The following is a 17,210-nucleotide window of genomic DNA, read 5'->3' on the forward strand; positions in this document are numbered from 1 at the left end:
CTCTCTGGCCACGAGCCTCGCCCCATCCCGGCCCCTCTCCACAATCCTGCTCACAGTAAGGAACTCTTTGAAACTAGTTGCAAGGTAATTGGTATTGTGCAGCTGCATGCTACGCTGGCACGGCATATTGCGAGGAAGACACAGCCATTGTGATGCTGTTCGATCTTTCAGCCCCCTGCGGCAATCCTCTTCCACGCTCCAGTCTCTCGTCCGCCTTCTCCTCTCTCACTCACACCCCAACGCCCACAGTGGCCCTTCCTCCCTCCCCCTTTTATCCTCCTCCGCCTCCCACTTCCATTGGCTCGCGCCTCAGCTGGTTTCCCATTGGCTCGCGGCCTCAGCTGGTTCCCCGGGCCAATCTCACTCTCTCTCAGGGGCGGGGTTACACACATCAGAAACCATAAAGCACCAATGAAGCCCAGCTCCATTTTCAAATGCAGGTCCGCTGGTATCCCGCTATGGCTGCCTGCTGCTATAGAGTAGGTTTCAAAGTGTGTATTCCGCATGGGAGGAGCGCCTGCATTGCAGGTCTGCAGTGAGCGAGGTACTGCTGGATCAAGGTTTGCCACCACCTGTCTTTCACATCTGCCTACAGGGCGCTTTGCTGTGCCTGGAGGTTCTACCCACGTTGGTGCACCACATGGAACTTGCGTCTCTGGAAAACGCCGGATCTTCCTGGTCACGGACGCATGACGGGTCGATGCGACAGTGGCGCAACCATCTTAATAGAACTGCCCATGTGTGGAGGATCAGTGCTCCATGCAGCACTAACTGCTTGGTGGACGGACCCTGGAGACATGAGCATCGCGTCTCAATCCCATTCATGCGGTGAGTGACTCTCCAGTTATGATATGATGTGGCATTTATAACGCGCCTGTAGTACACAAGTGTTTCTAGGCAGGAGGGGGGAACAAGGGAGGGCAAAATAACGATCTTACTAGGCCTTGTGTCATTCAGATCGTGCAAGAGCTGGAGCTTTCCCTGGGAAAGGGCTTACCATATTTGAAAAATCCAGAAACTCCAGGGCAGGAAGAAAGTCGCACTACAAGATGGCCAAAGGACACTCAAACATCACGTGGCATGGCCATTGTAGAGTGTATGGTAATCTGAACGGCAGTAAGTGGTAAAATGCGAAAGTGCACAAGACTAACAGTACAGGAAAGTCCTTCAAAGAGGGTCCACTGGGTAGTGAGGACACCTGTAACAAGCAGCCCTACAAAGCTGCAAGACGGACAGTCCGCATCCTAATAGGAGAATATTAGGAAAGGGTCACTCACCGGTCACAGTTAGCAGGATGATTCGTACAGGTTTGTTGGAAGACTCATTACACACCACGTAAAACCCTGCGTCTGTTGGACCTAGGCTGCGGATCACAATGCTTCCATTGGACAGGCGCTCATCAACTCGGCCCTGGAACTGGGATGTGAAGGGTCGGGCCACTCCATGCATTACGTTTATGATGCTTTGTCCTGTGCAGCCGGGAGGGGAGGATGGGTTCCTATAGACCTCTGCAAGGGATACACCCATGGCTGGGATGTAGAAAAAAGACCCAGTCTGGAGGCTCAGGAGTTCCACTTTTCAGGAGAAAAGAAATAGCAGGTTACAACGATGTGCAATGCTTATGCTTTACAGATTATCAACAGGCGAGGAGAGACTCATTAATAATTGCCCCAGTTAACAGCAAGAAAGGTTTACTCTCTTTACAGCACTGAGATGAAGATTAACTGACTCATTGACTTCTGGGTACGCCTGATACGGTCTTCTCCATGTCCTGTGTTTCAGCCCAAACTTTATCCTGTGCCCATTTGGGGCGAGACCTCCTGCTACACACAGACAAGACAAAGCAACCCACACATGATCCCTGCAGGGGAACCTTAGCTGTGCACTAATACACCATTCTGAGCTATTCCCCCCTCAGTCACTCTGCTAACGGAATGTACTGTCTCACTGTAATAGGGAAATTTATGGGCCAAAATTCTGCCATCCGTAGACACCTTTCTGGCCAATCTTGGAGCCATTTACTTCAAACAGGGGGGTCTGAGGAGGCACGCACACTCTCATTTAATGCCCAACAATCTTATTAGGTGGATTAATTCATGGAAATGCAACCACCCGCCCCCTCTTATTTTTATGCGTGTGTGATGCTGAGAGGGATGTGCCATTTATTAATTATTTATTTTGTTGGGCATTTATAATGTGCCTATACAGCAAAAGGTTTTTCCAGGTGCAACAAGGCAAAGAGGGGCGGGGGTGAACAGAGATGAAGAAAAGAAAACGGTCCTACAATGTGGGGTGTAATCAAAGGACCCAAACTAATGTAACTGGAGGGCCCACTAAAGAAATGACATGCCTGCATTTATAACAAAACGTTCACACCGAAAATTGGCCTATTAAGGCATACTGTGGGGTTTCGGCAAGTATACCATGGAAGGGCCTACCTGTCAAAAAGGAAAAGCAGCATTTTAATTAATTCACAAAGGTAGAAGAAATTCAAAGGTCCCTTTCGCATGTAAAACAGGATTTTTAAACACCGACACCAAAACGGCGCTGCATGTGTGTTTGCAGTTTAAAGCAAGACATGAGAAAAATGTACCCCTGCTAACAAAGATCTCTGGAAAAAGACATGGTGCATTTTGACAAAAAGTAATGTATATTATGCTTCACAAGCAAAATACTGGCAAACATTTCAAAAGAAAAGCCCACTTTGTTTCTATGAAAAATGTCCTGTAGGGTCAAGGAAGACCCCTTTCCTTACTGTGGGACACATTTCTCAAAGACCTCCCCCACTGAATGCCTGGCTTACATCCCAGCTGTAGACAACTGCAATAAAGTTTGGCCGCTAAGGGTGTGGAAAACAAACTTCCCCCAGACTGAGTCTCTGAAAGCGCATTCTGTGCAGAGCATCCTGGGTATTTACGAGCTGCAGCCTACACTTCAAACAACAAAGAGACTAATTAAAAATAAAACTCTGGTCATAGGCTGGCCAAGAGTGGCAAATGGCCTGGAGGAAGGGAAGCTCATATTTGCACATATGAAGATTACCTTTGTTTAAATGGAATGTCGCAATAGTTGTATTTTCCCAGAAACCACAAGTTGCACTGATGAAATGTAGGTTTCATTTTTTAGATAATTTCGAGGCGATGGTTGATAAAAAAAATTCCTCCACCTGTGACTTAGGGAATTGTAATGACCAGCTGAAAGGTGTTCCTGGCTGCTCTTTCCAAATTTGAGAGCTGGAGAACTGGTGCAGGGTAAAATGAGGTATTTGGAGAGGAAATTACATGTTCAGAATGATTATGCTTGTTGTATGAACCGTGGAAAATTGCCAAACGGCGTGCAACATGGTGTGGACCCGGCCGCTTTATTACATTTTCCATGATGAGCTGAAGAAGAATGAATGTATATGTATATAATGCCAGTTACTAGTAAATCACAAAGTTTTGACAGATAACTAGATTTTTGCCAAAATTTGACATGAAACCAAAGCGTATTGCAAATGGGAATTGCCATATGTCTGCTACAGACCCCTAAACCAATCCTTAGAGAGAGGCTGGATTTGGGAGGAGAGAGAAGGGTAACTGTCCAATCCATTTTGTGAGAACTCCTGCAGGGAACTCCCAAGATTGTAAACTTGATGATCACTGCTATATAAAGTGAACACACTATGAGGAAGGGAGAGGGCTGCTGAAGCATTCCATCTGAGAGCCACAAGGAATCACCAAAGGAGATTGCTGAAATTACATCTGGGTGGAGCGGTCTATTGCTGGGGATGCCTAAATAAAACCTGACTAGGCCCTGTGGTGAAGAGTGGGTGACCATCCTTGAGAGTGGAGTGACCAGACCCCTGCCCTGTCCTCAAAGAGTGTCCTGACATGCAGCTGGTTTTCCTGAACTTTAATTCTTTGCAATCAAAAGGTGGGGGGTATCTGCTGGACTTAAATCCTTTCCCCTTTATAGCTAGCGGGGGAGGCAAAACTGTAGATCCATAGCCTATTTAACTAAAAAAAATAAAAATGCAATTAATTCCCCTTGGCGATCCACGACAGGGTAATTTTCGTTAAAATTCGAAATTAACAAAGCTCATTCCCGGTGTGCGCTGAAAACTATAGACTGTAATTTAATTGGGCAATCCTATGGGTCCAGCTTCCCCAACACAGGCCTTTAAGTGGAGGGGAGTCTGAAATCCCACATTTTTAAGTCATCCCAATGTTTGTCTGATTTCCCCAACACAGACCGAATTAGGGGGGAGCCTGAAAAACCCACTGCTAAATCACTGTGTGTTTATTTACTGCTAGCCTTTTAAGCGTGTAGGAAAATCGAAATTGCACAGCACTACATTTGTAATTGATGTTGTTCACTGACCAGCACTAATTAGGTCTTGAATTTAAAGTACTGTGATTTGTGTTTTTCCCCCCAATTAATTTCTATGATTTATTTGTGTAACAAGAAGTTAATTGTGAGCCACAAAGAAGGTGGCGTGTGTAGTTTAGTGTGATTTCTATTGCCTGTAATTCAAATAAAAACAAATATATTTCCTGTACACCGGGCTGGTTCTTGGCTCATTGGTTCCTCAGGGGGATGGATCCAAGGGGCATGATATGAGGCTGGGATAGGGCTGAATAAAAGAACTGACATTAATGGTTTATTGTGTGACACTTAGCTTGGGGAGGGAAGGAACGCCCTGTGTTGAGGGTGGCCTCTCAATAAACCGTTTCAACTAGGCCTTGACACATTCAGGCCGTGCAAGTGCAGTAACAAGAAGTGCGGGGGAGGGGAGAAGTGCTGGTCAGGGTGGAGGGCCCAGGCTTATGCGTGTGCCAAGGGAAGGCCAGGTGGACAAGTGCCCGGGGAAAGCAGAGCGTGCAGGGGAATGAGGTCCACGTGCTAAGTGCGAGGGACAGGTCTGAAAGGGTTCAACGGGTGCAGGCCGAGCCAGGTTAGTGCAAGGGGAGGGAGCCCAGAACGGCAAGTGCAGGGTGGGGGGAATCGGGGGAGACCAAATGCAGGGGTAGACTGGTCGAGGAGGGCCTGGTGCCCTGTAACAATCTGAAGGAACCAGGCAGCCAATCAAGAGGCAGAGGGGGACATTAGTTGGGGAGAGGGAATGAGACAGAGAAAAGGAGGGTCTTGAGAAGCTTCCGTAACTTAAGGAGATCCGGCTCAAGTCTGAGAGGGGCATGGAGGCCATTCCACAGGGAGGTGCCTGAGGAGGACAGAGATCTACCCCCACTCTCTGCTTGGAAAAGCATCTGATCTGCAGAGACTTGGAGGTAGAAGGCCGAAGGGCTCTAGCAGGGAGGTATTTAGGGAGAAAGAGTTAGATGTAGCAGGGTCCCAGGCCCCAGAAAGCCTTGTTGATGATGCAGAGGGTCTTGAACTTGATCTTCCAGCAACCAGGAGCCAGTGGAGCAATTTAAGAGCTGGATTGATGCAGTTCCTGGGCTTGAGGCCAAGGATAAGTCTTGCAGTCCTATTCTGGATCAGTTGAAGGGTGCAAAGGGAGGAGTTCGGCAGATTAAGGACAAGGCTGTTGCAGTAATGCAGCCTGGAAAGGACCAGAGCTCTGGAGACATTGGGTTTCTGGGGGAAGGTGGGGAAAGGGAGAATGCCTCTGAGGAGGTGAAGCTGAAATTGGGCCTTCTTGGCAAGGTCCGTGATTTGAGGAGAGAAGGAGAGAGAGGAATGGAAGATGACACCAAGGTTTTTTGCCTCACAGGAGGGTGAGGGGAGTGGGCCCATTTATTTTATTTTATTGAACATTTGTAAGCCACTTGATACAACAGAATTGTGTTTCCAAGTGCCACATGGAGGGCGGCCAGAGTGTAGGAGGCAAGGAGGGAGCTGGGGTCCCAATGAGAAGGATCTCAGTCTTATTGGCATTAAAGCAGGGATCATTAGCAGTGCACCATGCCTGGATAGCAGACAGGCAGTCAGGAATGAGAGAGTAAGAGGAGGCAGTGGAGGGAAGCTTGAAGGAGAGCTGTGGGTTGCCTGCATAACACTGAAGTTAGGAGAGAAGGCAGAGATCAAATGGGCCAGAGGGGCAAGGTAGATGTTGAAAAGCTATGGTGAGAGGATAGAGCACAGATGGACACCACAGGTGGAGGGTGCAATGGAGGAGAGAAAAGGGCCCAGTTGAACCTGGGAGGGTTGGTCAGAGAGGATGGAGGTCAACCAGTCCAGAGCCAGGCCCGTGATGCCAAGGGTATCACAGAGCCGATTTATAAGGGTGGCTTTATTAACCATATCAAAGGTAGAGGAGAGGTCAAGAAGGATGAGAACGGAAGGACCGTTGGAATCAAGATTGAAAAGCAAGTCTTCACAGGTATCCAGGAGAGTGGTTTCCATGCCTCTGGCAGCTATGAACCCAGGCTGGTGGTCATGGAGACAATCAACAGATTCAGTGTGGTGGATGAGCTGGGAGATGACCAACTTCTCCAAGTGATGGCCCAGGAAGGGGGTAATGGAGTAAGGGTGGTAGTTTGCCAGACAGGAAGGATCGGCAGAAGGCTTTTTGAGGAAAGGGTGCACAAGGGAGTGCTTGGGAAGTGAGGGGAAGGATCCAGTGGCAAAGGAGTGATTGCAGAAATCATCCAAGGCTGCAGCAACAGAGACAACGTTGTCCTTGAATATTCTGGAGGAGCAGGGGAGCACCTGTTTGGATGAGACTTGTCTAGAGACCTCATCAGGTGATATGGGAGAAAAAGGAGAGAAGGAGGGAAAGGGAGAGGTGGAACAATGGAGGCCTAAGAGCAGATGAGGGAGAAGGGAGTGATGCAGCAGAGTGTGAGGCTAGGATGTCCTGATTTTTAGTAATGAAGTGAGAGGACAGTGCACTGCATGGCGCTACACATGTACAGGAGAGGGATACGCTATGGTGCTACACCTGTACAGGAGAGGGATGTGCTCTTGCTCTACACCTGTACAGGAGAGGGATGTGCTATGGCGCTACACATGTACAGGAGAGGGATGCGCTATGGTGCTACACCTGCACAGGAGAGGGATGTTCTCTGGCTCTACACCTGTACAGGAGAGGGATGTGCTATGGCGCTACACATGTACAGGAGAGGGATGTGCTATGGCGCTACACCTGTACAGGAGAGGGATACGCCATGGCGCTACACCTGTACAGGAGAGGGGTGTGCTATGGCGCTACACCTGTACATGAGTGGGGTGTGCTATGGCGCTACACCTCTGCAGGAGAGGGATGTGCTATGGTGCTACACCTGTACAGGAGAGGGATGTGCTATGGCTCTACACCTGTACAGGAGAGGGATGTTCTCTGGCTCTACACCTGTACAGGAGAGGGATGTTCTCTGGCTCTACACCTGTACAGGAGAGGGATGTGCTCTGGCGCTGCACCTGTACAGGAGAGGGATGGGCTCTGGCGCTGCACCTGTACAGGAGAGGGATGGGCTCTGGCGCTGCACCTGTACAGGAGAGGGATGGGCTCTGGCGCTACACCTGTACTGGAGAGGGATGGGCTCTGGTTCTACACCTGTACAGGAGAGGGATGGGCTCTGGCTCTACACATGTACAGGAGAGGGATGGGCTCTGGCTCTACACATGTACAGGAGAGGGATGGGCTCTGGCTCTACACCTGTACAGGAGAGGGGTGTGCTATGGCGCTACACCTGTGCATGAGAGGAATGTGCCATGGTGCTACACCTGTACAGGAGAGGGATGTGCTATGGTGCTACACCTGTACAGGAGAGGGATGTGCTATGGCTCTACACCTGTACAGGAGAGGGATGTTATATGGCGCTACACCTGTACAGGAGAGGGGTGTGCTATGGTGCTACACCTGTACATGAGTGGGGTGTGCTATGGCGCTACACCTCTGCAGGAGAGGGATGTGCTATGGTGCTACACCTGTACAGGAGAGGGATGTGCTATGGCTCTACACCTGTACAGGAGAGGGATGTTATATGGCGCTACACCTGTACAGGAGAGGGGTGTGCTATGGCGCTACACCTGTACAGGAGAGGGGTGTGCTATGGCGCTACACCTCTGCAGGAGAGGGATGTGCTATGGTGCTACACCTGTACAGGAGAGGGATGTGCTATGGTGCTGCACCTGTTCAGGAGAGGGATGTGCTATGGTGCTACACCTGTACAGGAGAGGGATGTGCCCTGCGCTGCACCTGTACAGGAGAGGGATGGGCTCTGGCGCTGCACCTGTACTGGAGAGGGATGGGCTCTGGTTCTACACCTGTACAGGAGAGGGATGGGCTCTGGCTCTACACCTGTACAGGAGAGGGATGGGCTCTGGCTCTACACCTGTACAGGAGAGGGATGTTATATGGCACTACACCTGTACAGGAGAGGGATGTGCTCTGATGCTACACCTGTACAGGAGAGGGATGTGCTATGGCTCTACACCTGTGCAGGAGAGGGATGTACTATGGCGCTGCACCTGTTCAGGAGAGGGATGGGATCTGGCTCTACACATGTACAGGAGAGGGATGGGCTCTGGCTCTACACCTGTACAGGAGAGGGATGTGCTATGGCGCTACACCTGTGCATGAGAGGAATGTGCCATGGTGCTACACCTGTACAGGAGAGGGATGTGCTCTGGTGCTACACCTGTACAGGATAGGGATGTGCTCTGGTGCTACACCTGTACAGGAGAGGGATGTGCTATAGTGCTACACCTGTACAGGAGAGGGATGTGCTCTGGTGCTACACCTGTACAGGAGAGGGGTGTGCTATGGCGCTACACCTGTGCATGAGAGGAATGTGCCATGGTGCTACACCTGTACAGGAGAGGGATGTTCTCTGGTGCTACACCTGTACAGGATAGGGATGTGCTCTGGTGCTGCACCTGTACAGGAGCGGGATGTGCTATAGTGCTACACCTGTACAGGAGAGGGATGTGCTCTGGTGCTACACCTGTACAGGATAGGGATGTGCTCTGGTGCTGCACCTGTACAGGAGAGGGATGTGCTATGGCGCTACACCTGTACAGGAGAGGGATGTGCTCTGGCGCTACACCTGTACAGGAGAGGGATGTGCTATGGCGCTACACCTGTACAGGAGAGTGATGTGCTCTGACGCTACACCTGTACAGGAGAGGGATGTGCTCTGACGCTACACCTGTACAGGAGAGTGATGTGCTCTGACGCTACACCTGTACAGGAGAGTGATGTGCTCTGACGCTACACCTGTACAGGAGAGGGATGTGCTCTGGTACTACATCTGTACAGCAAAGGAATGTGCCATGGTGCCACACCTGTACAGGAGAGGGATGTGCTCTGGTGCCACACCTGTACAGGAGAGGGATGTGCTCTGGTGCTACACCTGTACAGGAGAGGGATGTGCTATGGCGCTACACCTGTGCATGAGAGGAATGTGCCATGGTGCTACACTTGTACAGGAGAGGAATGTGCCCTGGCGCTGCACCTGTACAGGAGAGGGATGTTCTATAGTTCTACACCTGTACAGGAGAGGGATGTGCTCTGGCGCTACACCTGTACAGGAGAGTGATGTGCTCTGACGCTACACCTGTACAAGAGAGGGATGTGCCATGGCGCTACACCTGTACAGGAGAGGGATGTGCTATGGCGCTACACCTGTACAGGAGAGGGATGTGCTATGGCGCTACACCTGTACAGGAGAGGGATGTGCTATGGCGCTGCACCTGTACAGGAGAGGAATGTGCTATGGCTCTACACCTGTACAGGAGAGGGATGTGCTCTGGCGCTGCACCTGTACATGAGAGGGATGTGCTCTGGCGCTGCACCTGTACAGGAGAGGGATGGGCTCTGGTTCTACACCTGTACAGGAGAGGGATGGGCTCTGGCTCTACACCTGTACAGGAGAGGGATGGGCTCTGGCTCTACACCTGTACAGGAGAGGGATGTTATATGGCACTACACCTGTACAGGAGAGGGATGTGCTCTGATGCTACACCTGTACAGGAGAGGGATGTGCTATGGCTCTACACCTGTGCAGGAGAGGGATGTACTATGGCGCTGCACCTGTTCAGGAGAGGGATGGGCTCTGGCTCTACACATGTACAGGAGAGGGATGGGCTCTGGCTCTACACCTGTACAGGAGAGGGATGTGCTATGGCGCTACACCTGTGCATGAGAGGAATGTGCCATGGTGCTACACCTGTACAGGAGAGGGATGTGCTCTGGTGCTACACCTGTACAGGATAGGGATGTGCTCTGGTGCTACACCTGTACAGGAGAGGGATGTGCTATAGTGCTACACCTGTACAGGAGAGGGATGTGCTCTGGTGCTACACCTGTACAGGAGAGGGGTGTGCTATGGCGCTACACCTGTGCATGAGAGGAATGTGCCATGGTGCTACACCTGTACAGGAGAAGGATGTTCTCTGGTGCTACACCTGTACAGGATAGGGATGTGCTCTGGTGCTGCACCTGTACAGGAGCGGGATGTGCTATAGTGCTACACCTGTACAGGAGAGGGATGTGCTCTGGTGCTACACCTGTACAGGATAGGGATGTGCTCTGGTGCTGCACCTGTACAGGAGAGGGATGTGCTATGGCGCTACACCTGTACAGGAGAGGGATGTGCTCTGGCGCTACACCTGTACAGGAGAGGGATGTGCTATGGCGCTACACCTGTACAGGAGAGTGATGTGCTCTGACGCTACACCTGTACAGGAGAGGGATGTGCTCTGACGCTACACCTGTACAGGAGAGTGATGTGCTCTGACGCTACACCTGTACAGGAGAGTGATGTGCTCTGACGCTACACCTGTACAGGAGAGGGATGTGCTCTGGTACTACATCTGTACAGCAAAGGAATGTGCCATGGTGCCACACCTGTACAGGAGAGGGATGTGCTCTGGTGCCACACCTGTACAGGAGAGGGATGTGCTCTGGTGCTACACCTGTACAGGAGAGGGATGTGCTATGGCGCTACACCTGTGCATGAGAGGAATGTGCCATGGTGCTACACTTGTACAGGAGAGGAATGTGCCCTGGCGCTGCACCTGTACAGGAGAGGGATGTTCTATAGTTCTACACCTGTACAGGAGAGGGATGTGCTCTGGCGCTACACCTGTACAGGAGAGTGATGTGCTCTGACGCTACACCTGTACAAGAGAGGGATGTGCCATGGCGCTACACCTGTACAGGAGAGGGATGTGCTATGGCGCTACACCTGTACAGGAGAGGGATGTGCTATGGCGCTACACCTGTACAGGAGAGGGATGTGCTATGGCGCTGCACCTGTACAGGAGAGGAATGTGCTATGGCTCTACACCTGTACAGGAGAGGGATGTGCTCTGGCGCTGCACCTGTACATGAGAGGGATGTGCTCTGGCGCTGCACCTGTACAGGAGAGGGAAGGGCTCTGGCACTACACCTGTACTGGAGAGGGATGGGCTCTGGCTCTACACCTGTAGAGGAGAGGGATGTGCCATGGCGCTACACCTGTACAGGAGAGGGATGTGCCATGGCGCTACACCTGTACAGGAGAGGGATGTGCTCTGATGCTACACCTGTACAGGAGAGGGATGTGCTCTGGTACTACATCTGTACAGGAAAGGAATGTGCCATGCTGCTACACCTGTACAGGAGAGGGATGTGCTCTGGTGCTACACCTGTACAGAGAGGGATGTGCTCTGGTGCTACACATGTACAGGAGAGGGATGTGCTATGGCGCTACACCTGTGCATGAGAGGAATGTGCCATGGTGCTACACCTGTACAGGAGAGGGATGTGCTCTGGCGCTGCACCTGTACAGGAGAGGGATGTGCTATAGTGCTACACCTGTACTGGAGAGGGATGTGCTATGGCGCTACACCTGTACAGGAGAGGGATGTTCTATGGCTCTACACCTGTACAGGAGAGGGGTGTGCTCTGACGCTACACCTGTACAGGAGAGGGGTGTGCTCTGACGCTACACCTGTACATGAGTGGGGTGTGCTATGGCGCTACACCTCTGCAGGAGAGGGATGTGCTATGGCGCTACACCTCTGCAGGAGAGGGATGTGCTCTGGATCTACACCTGTACAGGAGAGGGATGTTCTCTGGCTCTACACCTGTACAGGAGAGGGATGTTCTCTGGCTCTACACCTGTACAGGAGAGGGATGTGCTCTGGCGCTGCACCTGTACAGGAGAGGGATGGGCTCTGGCGCTACACCTGTACTGGAGAGGGATGGGCTCTGGCGCTACACCTGTACAGGAGAGGGATGGGCTCTGGCTCTACACCTGTACAGGAGAGGGATGGGCTCTGGCTCTACACCTGTACAGGAGAGGGATGTTATATGGCGCTACACCTGTACAGGAGAGGGATGTGCTCTGATGCTACACCTGTACAGGAGAGGGATGTGCTCTGATGCTACACCTGTACAGGAGAGGGATGTGCTCTGGCGCTGCACCTGTACAGGAGAGGGATGGGCTCTGGCGCTACACCTGTACTGGAGAGGGATGGGCTCTGGTTCTACACCTGTACAGGAGAGGGATGGGCTCTGGCTCTACACCTGTACAGGAGAGGGATGGGCTCTGGCTCTACACCTGTACAGGAGAGGGATGTTATATGGCACTACACCTGTACAGGAGAGGGATGTGCTCTGGCGCTACACCTGTACAGGAGAGGGATGTGCTCTGATGCTACACCTGTACAGGAGAGGGATGTGCTCTGGTACTACATCTGTACAGGAAAGGAATGTGCCATGCTGCTACACCTGTACAGGAGAGGGATGTGCTCTGGTGCTACACCTGTACAGAGAGGGATGTGCTCTGGTGCTACACATGTACAGGAGAGGGATGTGCTATGGCGCTACACCTGTGCATGAGAGGAATGTGCCATGGTGCTACACCTGTACAGGAGAGGGATGTGCTCTGGCGCTGCACCTGTACAGGAGAGGGATGTGCTCTGGCGCTGCACCTGTACAGGAGAGGGATGTGCTATAGTGCTACACCTGTACTGGAGAGGGATGTGCTCTGGTGCTACACCTGTACAGGAGAGGGATGTGCTATGGCGCTACACCTGTACAGGAGAGGGATGTGCTATGGCTCTACACCTGTACAGGAGAGGGGTGTGCTCTGACGCTACACCTGTACAGGAGAGGGGTGTGCTCTGACGCTACACCTGTACATGAGTGGGGTGTGCTATGGCGCTACACCTCTGCAGGAGAGGGAGGTGCTATGGCGCTACACCTCTGCAGGAGAGGGATGTGCTATGGCGCTACACCTCTGCAGGAGAGGGATGTGCTCTGGATCTACACCTGTACAGGAGAGGGATGTTCTCTGGCTCTACACCTGTACAGGAGAGGGATGTTCTCTTGCTCTACACCTGTACAGGAGAGGGATGGGCTCTGGCGCTGCACCTGTACAGGAGAGGGATGGGCTCTGGCGCTACACCTGTACTGGAGAGGGATGGGCTCTGGTTCTACACCTGTACAGGAGAGGGATGGGCTCTGGCTCTACACCTGTACAGGAGAGGGATGGGCTCTGGCTCTACACCTGTACAGGAGAGGGATGTTATATGGCGCTACACCTGTACAGGAGAGGGATGTGCTCTGATGCTACACCTGTACAGGAGAGGGATGTGCTCTGATGCTACACCTGTACAGGAGAGGTATGTGCTCTGATGCTACACCTGTACAGGAGAGGGATGTGCTATGGCTTTACACCTGTGCAGGAGAGGGATGTACTATGGCGCTGCACCTGTTCAGGAGAGGGATGTGCTCTGGTGCTACACCTGTACAGGAGAGGGGTGTGCTATGGCGCTACACCTGTGCATGAGAGGAATATGCCATGGTGCTACACCTGTACAGGAGATGGATGTGCTCTGGTGCTACACCTGTACAGGATAGGGATGTGCTCTGGTGCTACACCTGTACAGGAGAGGGATGTGCTACACCTGTACAGGAGAGGGATGTGCTCTGGCGCTACACCTGTACAGGAGAGGGATGTGCTATGGCGCTACACCTGTACAGGAGAGTGATGTGCTCTGACTCTACACCTGTACAGGAGAGGGATGTGCTCTGACGCTACACCTGTACAGGAGAGTGATGTGCTCTGACGCTACACCTGTACAGGAGAGGGATGTGCTCTGGTACTACATCTGTACAGGAAAGGAATGTGCCATGGTGCCACACCTGTACAGGAGAGGGATGTGCTCTGGTGCCACACCTGTACAGGAGAGGGATGTGCTCTGGTGCTACACCTGTACAGGAGAGGGATGTGCTATGGCGCTACACCTGTGCATGAGAGGAATGTGCCATGGTGCTACACCTGTACAGGAGAGGAATGTGCTCTGGCGCTGCACCTGTACAGGAGAGGGATGTTCTATAGTTCTACACCTGTACAGGAGAGGGATGTGCTCTGGCGCTGCACCTGTACAGGAGAGGGATGTTCTATAGTTCTACACCTGTACAGGAGAGGGATGTGCTCTGGCGCTACACCTGTACAGGAGAGTGATGTGCTCTGACGCTACACCTGTACAGGAGAGGGATGTGCTCTGGTACTACATCTGTACAGGCGAGGGATGTGCTCTCGCGCTACACCTGTACAGGAGAGGGATGTGCTCTGACGCTACACCTGTACAAGAGAGGGATGTGCTATGGCGCTACACCTGTACAGGAGAGGGATGTGCTATGGCGCTACACCTGTACAGGAGAGGGATGTGCTATGGCGCTACACCTGTACAGGAGAGGGATGTGCCATGGCGCTACACCTGTACAGGAGAGGGATGTGCTCTGATGCTACATCTGTACAGGAAAGGGATGTGCCATGCTGCTACACCTGTACAGGAGAGGGATGTGCTCTGGTGCTACACTTGTACAGAGAGGGATGTGCTCTGGTGCTACACATGTACAGGAGAGGGATGTGCTATGGCGCTACACCTGTGCATGAGAGGAATGTGCCATGGTGCTACACCTGTACAGGAGAGGGATGTGCTCTGGCGCTGCACCTGTACAGGAGAGGGATGTGCTATAGTGCTACACCTGTACTGGAGAGGGAGGTGCTCTGGTGCTACACCTGTACAGGAGAGGGATGTGCTATAGCGCTACACCTGTACAGGAGAGGGATGTGCTATGGCGCTACACCTGTACAGGAGAGGGATGTGCTCTGACGCTACACCTGTACAGGGGAGGATGTGCTCTGGTACTACATCTGTACAGCAAAGGAATGTGCCATGGCGCTACACCTGTACAGGCGAGGGATGTGCTCTCGCGCTACACCTGTACAGGCGAGGGATGTGCTCAGACGCTACACCTGTACAAGAGAGGGATGTGCTATGGCGCTACACCTGTACAGGAGAGGGATGTGTTATGGCGCTACACCTGTACAGGAGAGGGATGTGCTATGGCGCTACACCTGTACAGGAGAGGGATGTGCTCTCGTGCTACACCTGTACAGGAGAGGGATGTGCCCTCAAGGAGAGGGATGTGCTCTCGCACCACACCTGTACAGGAGAGGGATGTGCTCTCGCGCCACACCTGTACAGGAGAGGGATGTGCCCTCAAGGAGAGGGATGTGCTCTGGCTCTACACCTATACAGGAGAGGGATGTGCTCTTGAGGAGAGGGATGTGCTCTCGCGCCACACCTGTACAGGAGAGGAATGTGCTCTCGCGCCACACCTGTACAGGAGAGGGATGTGCCCTCAAGGAGAGGGATGTGCTCTCGCGCCACACCTGTACAGGCGAGGGATGTGCTCTGGCGCTACACCTGTACAGGAGAGGGATGTGCTCTGGCGCTACACCTGTACAGCAGAGGGATGTGCTCTGGTGCTACACCTGTACAGGAGAGGGATGTGCTCTGGCGCTACACCTGCACAGGAGAGGGATGTGCTATGGCGCTCCAGCTGTACAGGAGAGGGATGTGCTAGGGCGCTACACCTGTACAGGAGAGGGATGTGCTATGGCGCTACACCTGTACAGGAGAGGGATGTGCTCTCGTGCTACACCTGTACAGGAGAGGGATGTGCCCTCAAGGAGAGGGATGTGCTCTCGCACCACACCTGTACAGGAGAGGGATGTGCTCTCGCGCCACACCTGTACAGGAGAGGGATGTGCCCTCAAGGAGAGGGATGTGCTCTCGCGCCACACCTGTACAGGAGAGGGATGTGCCCTCAAGGAGAGGGATGTGCTCTGGCTCTGTGGGCCGGGGCCTGCCGGGGCCGGGCCCCGCCAGTCTCCAAAAGGTGGGGCTGAGCCGGGGCCCTGCCGGGGCCCCCCAGTCACACCACGCCATGGCAGGACGTATCATCCCGCCACGGCCGCAGCCGCGACGGGAGATGCGCCCGCCAGTGTAACGTTCTGCAAGAGGACAGAAGTGCCAGCCAGGCACAGCGTCACTGAGGCTGGCTGGCACTTCTGTCAGTCACTGTAACTTCCCTGATGACCCCCATCTGAGGAGTCATCAGGGAAGTTACAGTTCCTTTGTTTCCCCTCCCCAGGTCACTGACCCCCGCGGGCTCCATGATCTAATATGCAGATTAGATCACGGAGCCCTCAGGTTCACAGAGGGTGAAAGACGCCTCGGCTCAGTGATCTATGTGCTCTGAGCAGAGATCACAGAGCCCGGGTGCCTTTCTCCGTCGGCAAAGCTTTATAAAAGATGCCTGGAACTATTTACGTTTCAAGCCATCTTTTATAAAGGTAGAAATATGTTACAAATGTCTATGTTTATAAAAGGTGGCTTCAAAAGTACACAAACCATAGTAAGGTACGCATAACTTACTATGGTTTGTACACTTTCAAGCCACCTTAGAAATATGTAACATTGCTATGTTTCTAAAAGGCTTACCATACTAGTACGCATACAAATATATAAATGCTCTACATCTATATATTTGTTTGTGCACCCTACTATGACTTGTACACTTTTAGGCCACGCCCACAGCGGATGCCACGCCCCCAAACGAGGGCCCCCCCTCAATTTCTTACCCCACTTAAAGCACACAGGAGAGGGATGTGCTCTCGAGGAGAGGGATGTGCTCTCGCGCCACACCTGTACAGGAGAGGAATGTGCTCTGGCGCTAACATACTTCACAACCTGAGTTTCAATGTATGTGGTTATTGTCTGCACTTGTGATCCCAAGCATTAATGTTTGTGAATGTAAGTTCATTTGATGTCAGTGAGGCGTGCCATTTGTTGGTTCATTATGGAAAAGGAGGAGTGTGGTGTGCCGCCCAGTTTAGTAATGTGGGACCCTCCCAGGGCTCGTGCTCTGGGCCGATATATTTTAACAAGGTCACTTTGGAAGAAGAAGTCACAGT

At 52.4% G+C, this 17,210-nt stretch overlaps 1 protein-coding gene across 4 annotated transcripts in view; it reads right to left on the bottom strand.

Moving 5' to 3' along the window:
• The window catches only part of LOC138522104 (uncharacterized), a 103,746-nt gene that overhangs the window by 34,114 nt on the left and 52,422 nt on the right, over nt 1-17,210 (bottom strand). For all 4 annotated transcript variants that reach the window (XM_069635369.1, XM_069635367.1, XM_069635366.1 and 1 more), the window contains one exon: nt 1,278-1,574. In XM_069635369.1, the coding sequence (XP_069491470.1) occupies nt 1,278-1,527 (250 nt within the window). In that variant the 5' untranslated portion in view covers nt 1,528-1,574. The remainder of the gene's footprint in view (nt 1-1,277; nt 1,575-17,210) is intronic.

Source organism: Ambystoma mexicanum, chromosome 13 (genome assembly GCF_040938575.1).
Source record: "Ambystoma mexicanum isolate Mex_15411 chromosome 13, UKY_AmexF1_1, whole genome shotgun sequence".
Taxonomy (NCBI): domain Eukaryota; kingdom Metazoa; phylum Chordata; class Amphibia; order Caudata; family Ambystomatidae; genus Ambystoma; species Ambystoma mexicanum.